Below are 10,910 nucleotides of genomic sequence, written 5' to 3'. Positions count from 1 at the left end.
TACTGTACACACACACACACACATCATACTGTACACACACACACACACATCATACTGTACACACACACACACACATCATACTGTACACACACACACATACTGTACACACACACACACACACATCATACTGTACACACACACACACACACACACATCATACTGTACACACACACACACACACACACCATACACACACACCATACTGTACACACACACACACACACCATACTGTACACACACACACATCATACTGTACACACACACACACACACACATCATACTGTACACACACACACACACATCATACTGTACACACACACACACACCATACACACACATCATACTGTACACACACACACACACACACATCATACTGTACACACACACACACATCATACTGTACACACACACACACACCATACACACACATCATACTGTACACACACACACACACACACACATCATACTGTACACACACACACACACACACATCATACTGTACACACACACACACACATCATACTGTACACACACACACACCATACACACACCATACTGTACACACACACACATCATACTGTACACACACACACACACACACACACTGTACACACACACACACACATCATACTGTACACACACACACACACACATCATACTGTACACACACACATCATACTGTACACACACACACACACACACACACATCATACTGTACACACACACATCATACTGTACACACACACCATACACATCATACTGTACACACACACACCATACACATCATACTGTACACACACACACACACACCATACTGTACACACACACACACACACATCATACTGTACACACACACACACCATACTGTACACACACACACCATACTGTACACACACACACCATACTGTACACACACACACACCATACTGTACACACACACACACCATACACATCATACTGTACACACACACACACCATACACATCATACTGTACACACACACACACCATACACATCATACTGTACACACACACACACCATACACATCATACTGTACACACACACACACACACACACATCATACTGTACACACACACACACACATCATACTGTACACACACACACACCATACACATCATACTGTACACACACACACACCATACACATCATACTGTACACACACACACACCATACACATCATACTGTACACACACACACCATACACATCATACTGTACACACACATCATACTGTACACACACACACCATACACATCATACTGTACACACACACACACACACACATCATACTGTACACACACACACACATACATCATACTGTACACACACACACCATACACATCATACTGTACACACACACACACCATACACATCATACTGTACACACACATCATACTGTACACACACACACACACATCATACTGTACACACACACACACCATACACACATCATACTGTACACACACACACCATACACACATCATACTGTACACACACACACACACATCATACTGTACACACACACACATCATACTGTACACACACACACACACACATCATACTGTACACACACACACACATCATACTGTACACACACACACATCATACTGTACACACACACACACACACATCATACTGTACACACACACACACCATACACATCATACTGTACACACACACACCATACACACATCATACTGTACACACACACACACACACATCATACTGTACACACACACACATCATACTGTACACACACACACACATCATACTGTACACACACACACACATCATACTGTACACACACACACACACACATCATACTGTACACACACACACATCATACTGTACACACACACACACACACATCATACTGTACACACACACACACCATACACATCATACTGTACACACACACACACCATACTGTACACACACACACACACCATACTGTACACACACACACACACACACACACACATCATACTGTACACACACACACACACACACCATACACATCATACTGTACACACACACACACCATACACATCATACTGTACACACACACACCATACACACACACCATACACATCATACTGTACACACACACACCATACACACACACCATACACATCATACTGTACACACACACACCATACACACACACCATACACATCATACTGTACACACACACACCATACACATACACACACCATACACCTCATACACACACACACACACACTCTCTCTCTCTGTCTCTCTCTCTCACCTCAGTGTGTGTGACAGAGCTAAGATCCCCAGAACGAAGAAGTACATAGACAACAGTAAGTTGATGTATTCTTGGGAGAAAATCTAAAAAATAAAAACAACAATCAGCTGTGGATTTACACACACAGTTTTTTTTTTAACTCACTAAAACCTTCTTGTGAACATTAACATATTAAAGTTTAACTCTTCTGTAAGAAAAACACTCAGTGATAGTGACGAAGGTGATGATGAAGATGGTGGTGATGATGATGATGATAATGGTGATGATGTCATTACTCACCTTGAAGAAAAGATAGAGTCCGAACAGAGTGCAGCTGGCGATGATGGGGAAACGAGCAGCGTCTCTGCTAGTGATGGTCTCCGGCATGTCTGAGGAGTTCTGATAAACACACACACACAGATTTAGTTCTCAAGCGTTAATGCACGCTGTGTGTAACTGAACACTTTACACTACATCAGAAGTTTAATAAACCTCTTATTAAAGCTACTGCAGTAATACATTATTGTTATTATAACTGTGTTGTTTATTAAATTGTAAATACTATATTAAATGTTAGTGGAAGTTAGTAGAGTAAAACTAAGAGGAAGAATAAAGAGAAAGATAAAGAGCTGTAAAGTCCACTAATCTGTGAGTAAGGTCCAGCAGAACCACTCAATTATAACATTATTATTAAAAAATTAATCTTTTATGAGTTTAAGGTTTATAAAACAGTAATAAAGTGCAGTCAGGAAGAAATAACTCTGTGACAGACGCCGAGAGAGACATCCTGTCCTGCTGGGATTAAATAAAACTCATCTTTAACTCGCAATTCAGTGGAACAGCTGTGAAACCTTCATCATCATCATCATCATCATGATGAAGGTCAGGATTATAGGAATCTAAATGTGATGATGATGATGATGATGATGATGATGATGAAGGTGAACTCGCCTTGCTCTTGGAGGTGCTGACGGATCTCAGAGCTCCGAAGAAGATGGGCAGCAGGGCCATGAGCACCAGACTGCCGTACGCCAGCGCTGTCCCCTCGGCTGTAGCCACGAACCGGGCCGCGGTGCCGTTCCCGGTGTCAGTTCCGTTCTCGGTGCTGTTCAGGCCGTCCAGCGGCGGTAAAGCGGAACCCTGCTCCACATCAGCCATCACTGAGAGGAAAATAAACCCGGAGCTGGAGAAGAGAGGGAGAGAGAAGGACAGAGTGTGGAGGACCGGACACTAACACGATTCTCATCCGATTTCTGCGGCGTTTTTTCTCTCATAAGGCCACGTTTCCTAACACTGTCCGGAAAACTGAGCTTCTCCTTCTTCACTGCGGAAACCAGGCCTCTGAGGAGGAGCAGTGGCGCTGCAGCGGTCTGGAGGAGCAGCGCGAGCTCCCACTACTGACACCGAGTTCGGATCAGTTTACTGAGTCGGTTCTTAGAATCACGTTCAGCGAAATGAATCTTTTTCGAGTCATTTCGCTCATTTCAGCAGAATATAATAAACAGTGTTTATGTGTTAATAGCCAGTTACCTCGACACATCTACTTACACTTGATTTCATTTTAATTAATTAACTAATTAATTGGTTGATTGTTTGGAGAGAGAGAGAGAGAGAGAGAGAGATGGCCAGTAGAGGGCGCCAGTGAGTCAGTGTAAAAGTTGAACAGAAGCGGTGACCGTAACTATGAACCTCAACATGAAGTGAAGATCACATGAGACACAGGTTGAAGAGAGAACAGCGGGAATCTCTCTACACACAAGAGAGAGAGAGAGAGAGAGAGAGAGAGAGAGAGAGAGAGAGAGAGAGAGAGAGAGACAGAGACAGACAGACAGACAGACAGAGACAGAGACAGAGAGACATGGGAGACTCGGCACGAGACCGGCGTATCTCTCCGGTAAAGAACTTCGTAGCCGGTGGAGTCGGGGGCGCGTGCCTTCTGTTCGCCGGACATCCGCTCGATACCATCAAGGTGAGGGAGAGAATTTATTTTACTCTCGGTGATAAAACTTAAAATCAGGAGGACCGAACACACACACGCGCACACACACATGCATTTTTAACTCTTATTATAACTATTAAGTCCACATACGGAACATTTCTCAGCAGTTATATATAAGATTAAAACAAACAAAAACCTTAGAAAATCTCTTACACACTGCAGCTCTCTGGTGGAACATCAGCAGCATGTTCAGGGTTGACCTTTAACTCCAGTGGTGTTCACGCAGACTGCTGTGATGAAGTTGTGTAACAGAGGAGGATCTGCTGTTAGTGCCACTCTCTGAGCTTCACATCCTCTTAAAAAACTAACACACACTGCTGCTTACACAAAACTCACAGGTCAGTTAATGGCTGAAGCTCCGTCCGGCTGTCAGGTCACCATTCCACACAAACCAGGAGAGGTTCTACTGATGGGGGAGAGAGGAAGGGGGTATTTATCTGATAAGTATTTCTACTGGAGAACCCGCAGATCTAACATATGCATACACATACATACATACATACATACATACATACACACACCTCCACTCTCAGGTGTGTTAGGAGCAGGGGAACAGGACAGGGAACCAGTGTTTCGAGCTGGTTGTTGTGTGTGTGTGTGTGTGTGTTTATTACTGGATCGTCTATACACTGTGTCTCTGAAGCTCTTCCTCTTATCAGCTGGAGCATGTGTGCATTGTGTTTATGAGCTCATGACTTATCACAACACACACTGACACACCAGTAACTGAATCTCTAGCACTGTGTGTGTGTGTATGTGTATAATGTGTGTGTGTGTGTATGTATTGTGTGTGTGTATAGTGTGCGTGTGTGTGTGTATAATGTGTGTGTGTATAATGTGTGTGTGTGTGTGTGTGTGTATAATGTGTGTGTGTGTGTGTATAATGTGTATGTGTGTGTGGTCATCTTCTTGCAGGTTCACCTTCAGACGCAGCCCAAAGCCTCGTTCTCTCAGCATGTGCTGTACACAGGAACACTCGACTGCTTCCGGAAAACTCTGTCCAGAGAGGTTCCACTAAATTACTCAAGATTTATTACCTCATGATCAATTATCTTGTGTGGAATTATTGGTAGGTTATTGTACTCTAAAACACAAGAACACCCTGGAAACACACAAGGACGAATCAGACAGAGAGGACAAGATAGGTATAGTGTGTGAATAGAATTCTGACCTCTGATTGGACGAGACATCGGTCACTCAGGATCTACAGGAAGAAGGAAATTGTGTATCTAACTTTATTTCTTCTACATGTGTGGAGTTCTGCACTCACTTTTTTATTCAGTAGTTCAACATTAAATCTTTCCATTTAAATCTCACACACACACACACAGACACACACACACACACACATTATACATACACATAATACACACACACACACGCACATATACATACACATAATACACACACACATACACATAATACACACACACACACGCACATATACATACACATAATACACACACACATACACATAACACACACACACATAATACACACACATACACACACACACATTATACATACACATAATTCACACACACACATACACATAATACACACACACACACACAAACACATTATACATACACATACACATAATATACACACAATACACACACACATAATACACACACACATTATACATACACATACACATAATACACATACACAATACACACACACACATAATACATCACACACACACACACACAATACATCACACACATACACACACACATTATACATACACATAATACACACACACATTATACATACACATACACATAATACACACACACACACCACACACACACACCACACACACACACATTATACATACACATACACATAATACACATACACATAATACACACACACACACATCACACACATACACACACACACATTATACATACACATACACACACACATAATACACACACACATAATACACACACACATTATACATACACATACACATAATACACACACACACCACACACACACACATTATACATACACATACACACACACATAATACACACACACATTATACATACACACACACATAATACACACACACATTATACATACACATACACATAATACACACACACATTATACATACACATACACATAATACACACACACACCACACACACACACATTATACATACACATACACACACACATAATACACACACACATTATACATACACACACACATAATACACACACACATTATACATACACATACACATAATACACACACACATTATACATACACATACACATAATACACACACACACCACACACACACACATTATACATACACATACACACACACATAATACACACACACATTATACATACACATACACATAATACACACACACACACATCACACACATACACACACACACACACACACACATTATACATACACATACACATAATACACACCACACACACACACACATTATACATACACACACACATAATACACACACACATTATACATACACATACACATAATACACACATCACACACATCACACACACACACACACACATTATACATACACATAATACACACACACACCACACACACACACATTATACATACACATACACATAACACACACACATACATACACATAATACACACATCACACAGACACACACATCCACAGACATGATACACACACATACACATAATACACACACATCACATCACATCTGCTGGACTTCCTGTAGATCCTCAGTGACCGATGTCTCGTCCAATCAGAGGGAAGAATTCCATTCACACACTTCTTGTCTTTTCCACTCTGCCTGAATGGTCCTTGTGTTTCTCCGTTTGTTATTGTGTTTGTTTTGCACTTCTCAGCCACTGCATTATCTTCTTTTTTAAATCAGAGAGTCTCCTGGCTGCTCTGTCCAGCTGACACCAAACACACTTGAGGAAGAAATGATTAAAAGATGATTGTTTTGGTCACTTGGTGCTGTACAAACTAAATAAACCAATTAAATTTGTCCTGGTGTAGCTGCCAAATAAATAAATAAATAAATAAATAAAATAAAAGTGCACTTCCTGGTGTGAGATGTAATACAAACCGAACTGCAGCGTTTCTCAGTAAAAGTACTTAAATATTTGGGTTAAAGTACCACTATAAACTTGATAATAATTATCCTAATAAATAAATATGAAGAATAACATCAGACTCTTCATTTAAATTAAAGTGAAAACATAAACTATTTATTTATTTACAGTATGAAAGTAAAAAGCTGCTGTGATTAGCGTGTAGCAGTGAGTCGATAACAGGGAGGGGGTTTAGCTCTCTGTAATTTTTTTTCGAAATGTAGAGTTCATTCTGATTAATCGTCTCAGAGTTAACGAGGTTAAGATGTGCAGTCTGATGTTAATGTTCCTGAACCTGTGGGTTCTCCACACCCCTGGTGTCAGAGGAACATCACCACTCTGTCCTCCTTTGCTTCTTGGTGCTGTAGGGAGTGTGGGGGCTGTATAAAGGGATGGGAGCGCCGCTGGCCGGAGTGGCCCCGATGATGGCCATCAGCTTCTTCGGATTTGGACTGGGGAAGCAGCTGCTGCAGAACGACGCGTCCGTCCCAATCACGTCAGTATGAAGGGACACTCAGTGGAGATGGACATGAGCCTGGAGACAGAGCTCTGTAGTGTAAAGAGGACAATATTAAATCCAGTTAAATCCTGTCTTTTGAAATAATCTTCCTCTTTTTGTCTGAACACAAACCTTCCATTTTTAATAAGATGATAAAAGAAACTTTACTGGTCATGTTTGTTTTACTCTGAAGGGAGATACTGACCACTCAGAGCCAGAAACAGCAGTGGTGTGTTCACCTTGGTAACATCTGGAATAAAATGATTCTTCACATCAGCTTTAACCTGCACTTCACACACACACCTGATTCCTGCCTTTCAGCTCCACACACACCTTCATGGCTGGAATGTTAGCCGGAGTTTTCACTACAGTCATCGTAGCTCCAGGAGAGAGGATCAAGTGTCTGCTGCAGGTAAGAACACACACTCCTCTACTCTGATGCCTCTCAGGGATTCACCTGGTCACCGCAAGATCCTGACATTAGATATGAAAGAGCTCTGTGTGTGTGTGTGTGTTGTTTGTAGGTGCAGTCCACCAGTGGGCAGCTGAAATACACCGGGCCGATGGACTGTGCAGTGAAACTGTATAAACAGCAGGGAATCCGGAGTGTGTATAAGGGAACTGTCCTCACTCTTATCAGAGGTGTGTGTGTGTGTGTGTTGTACTGTATGATTGTGTGGTCAGGTCATGTGACCTCTCTCACGTTCTTCTGTTCTTCAGATATTCCTTCTACTGGTTTTTACTTCTTAACATACGAAAACCTCAAACACATCCTCACTCCTGAGGGCCAGAGGTAAACATCTCACTACTGATCCACTGATCCACTGAGAGAACACTTTCACTGTCACTTATTCTAACCCTGTCTCCTTAACTCCTCACTGTCACACACACTCACACTCACTCTCTCTCTCTCTCTCTCTCTCTCTCACACACACACACACATACACAGTGTGGAGAGTCTCAGCACTCCGAGAATTCTTCTGGCTGGAGGTGTTGCTGGAATTGTGAACTGGGTCGTCGCTCTTCCACCTGATGTCCTCAAATCCAACTTCCAGACAGGTGACCGCTCCTCCTCACACTGCTGCTACATTTATTTACAGCTAAAGTTCCTCCACACTGAGAGCTGATCTGGAGCTGATCTCCAGCATCAGGACATTATCATCAGATACCGATGTTCTAAATAAACTCATTTGTTTGGATTTTGTAACAAATCTAATCTGAAGTGTAGAGACACCTGAAGAAGGTACATTAAGAACAGCTGCTGAAGTTACCATAGCAACAGTGAGGCACTTCCTGTCCAGTGAGGTGTTCATCTGCAGCGTAAACACTTTGAGTTTATTGAGTAAAACAGCTCCAGGTTTGTGGAGGTGACACTGCTGACCGCTGTGAGTTTGAGTCGGTCAGTTCAGGGTCACTTATTTTAGTGGTTTATAGAAAAAAAGATCAGCCGATGCTCCAGATTTCTCCAGAGGACCTGGAAGAGAAAGAAGGTGATATTTACTGTAGTTTATTCCATCTTTCTTTGTCTGTGTGTGTCTATGATGTGTGTCTGTGTGTGTGTGTCTATGATGTGTGTCTGTGTGTCTATGATGTGTGTCTATGATGTGTGTGTATGATGTGTGTCTGTGTGTGTGTGTCTATGATGTGTGTCTGTGTGTGTGTGTCTGTGTGTGTGTGTCTATGATGTGCGTCTGTGTGTGTGTGTCTATGATGTGTGTCTGTGTGTGTGTGTCTATGATGTGTGTCTGTGTGTGTGTGTCTATGATGTGTGTCTATGATGTGTGTGTATGATGTGTGTCTGTGTGTGTGTGTCTATGATGTGCGTCTGTGTGTGTGTGTCTATGATGTGTGTCTGTGTGTGTGTGTCTGTGTGTGTGTGTCTATGATGTGCGTCTGTGTGTGTGTGTCTATGATGTGTGTCTGTGTGTGTGTGTCTGTGTGTGTGTGTCTATGATGTGTGTCTGTGTGTGTGTGTCTGTGTGTGTGTGTCTATGATGTGTGTCTATGATGTGTGTCTATGATGTGTGTCTGTGTGTGTGTGTCTATGATGTGTGTCTATGATGTGTGTCTATGATGTGTGTCTATGATATGTGTGTGTGTGTCTATGATGTGTGTCTATGATGTGTGTCTATGATGTGCGTCTGTGTGTGTGTGTCTATGATGTGCGTCTGTGTGTGTGTGTCTGTGTGTGTGTGTCTATGATGTGCGTCTGTGTGTGTGTGTCTATGATGTGTGTCTATGATGTGTGTCTGTGTGTGTGTGTCTATGATGTGCGTCTGTGTGTGTGTGTCTATGATGTGTGTCTGTGTGTGTGTGTCTGTGTGTGTGTGTCTATGATGTGCGTCTGTGTGTGTGTGTCTATGATGTGTGTCTATGATGTGTGTCTGTGTGTGTGTGTCTATGATGTGCGTCTGTGTGTGTGTGTCTATGATGTGTGTCTGTGTGTGTGTGTCTGTGTGTGTGTGTCTATGATGTGCGTCTGTGTGTGTGTGTCTATGATGTGTGTCTATGATGTGTGTCTGTGTGTGTGTGTCTATGATGTGTGTCTATGATGTGTGTCTATGATGTGTGTCTGTGTGTGTGTGTGTCTATGATGTGTGTCTATGATGTGTGTCTATGATGTGTGTCTATGATGTGTGTCTGTGTGTGTGTGTCTATGATGTGTGTCTATGATGTGTGTCTATGATGTGTGTCTATGATGTGTGTGTGTGTGTCTATGATGTGTGTCTATGATGTGTGTCTGTGTGTGTGTGTCTATGATGTGTGTCTATGATGTGTGTCTATGATGTGTGTCTGTGTGTGTGTCTATGATGTGTGTCTATGATGTGTGTCTATGGTGTGTGTCTATGATGTGTGTCTGTGTGTGTGTGTGTCTATGATGTGTGTCTATGATGTGTGTCTATGATGTGTGTGTGTGTGTGTGTCTATGATGTGTGTCTATGATGTGTGTCTATGGTGTGTGTCTATGATGTGTGTCTGTGTGTGTGTGTGTCTATGATGTGT

The 10,910-nt window shown here is 42.1% G+C and overlaps 2 protein-coding genes across 3 annotated transcripts in view; one reads left to right on the top strand and one right to left on the bottom strand.

The window, feature by feature from the left end:
• Positions 1 to 2,217: 2,217 nt before the first annotated feature.
• On the bottom strand, positions 2,218 to 3,591 carry LOC131365949 (minor histocompatibility antigen H13-like). Its single transcript, XM_058409950.1, has 3 exons — positions 3,218 to 3,591; positions 2,567 to 2,665; positions 2,218 to 2,370 (listed from the first exon to the last, which is right to left on the bottom strand). The coding sequence occupies exons 1-3, from the start codon at positions 3,422 to 3,424 to the stop codon at positions 2,284 to 2,286; spliced, it is 393 nt and encodes a 130-aa protein (XP_058265933.1). The 5' UTR covers positions 3,425 to 3,591; the 3' UTR covers positions 2,218 to 2,283.
• Positions 3,592 to 3,724: 133 nt separating this feature from the next.
• Positions 3,725 to 10,910, top strand: part of si:dkey-150i13.2 (mitochondrial carnitine/acylcarnitine carrier protein) — a 19,819-nt gene continuing 12,633 nt past the window's right edge. Inside the window, exons 1-8 of one of the 2 annotated variants that reach the window (XM_058409948.1) lie at positions 3,725 to 4,235; positions 5,181 to 5,273; positions 7,777 to 7,904; positions 8,101 to 8,136; positions 8,229 to 8,319; positions 8,432 to 8,549; positions 8,628 to 8,700; positions 8,857 to 8,966. In XM_058409948.1, coding sequence (XP_058265931.1) covers positions 3,978 to 4,235; positions 5,181 to 5,273; positions 7,777 to 7,904; positions 8,101 to 8,136; positions 8,229 to 8,319; positions 8,432 to 8,549; positions 8,628 to 8,700; positions 8,857 to 8,966 — 907 coding nt within the window. In that variant the 5' untranslated portion in view covers positions 3,725 to 3,977. The remainder of the gene's footprint in view (positions 4,236 to 5,180; positions 5,274 to 7,776; positions 7,905 to 8,100; positions 8,137 to 8,228; positions 8,320 to 8,431; positions 8,550 to 8,627; positions 8,701 to 8,856; positions 8,967 to 10,910) is intronic. The other variant, XM_058409949.1, reaches the window with a different exon arrangement.

This window comes from Hemibagrus wyckioides, linkage group LG15, assembly GCF_019097595.1.
Source record: "Hemibagrus wyckioides isolate EC202008001 linkage group LG15, SWU_Hwy_1.0, whole genome shotgun sequence".
Lineage (NCBI taxonomy): Eukaryota > Metazoa > Chordata > Actinopteri > Siluriformes > Bagridae > Hemibagrus > Hemibagrus wyckioides.
Note: the sequence above shows the minus strand (reverse complement) of the source record. Positions and strands in the feature narration are given on the sequence as shown.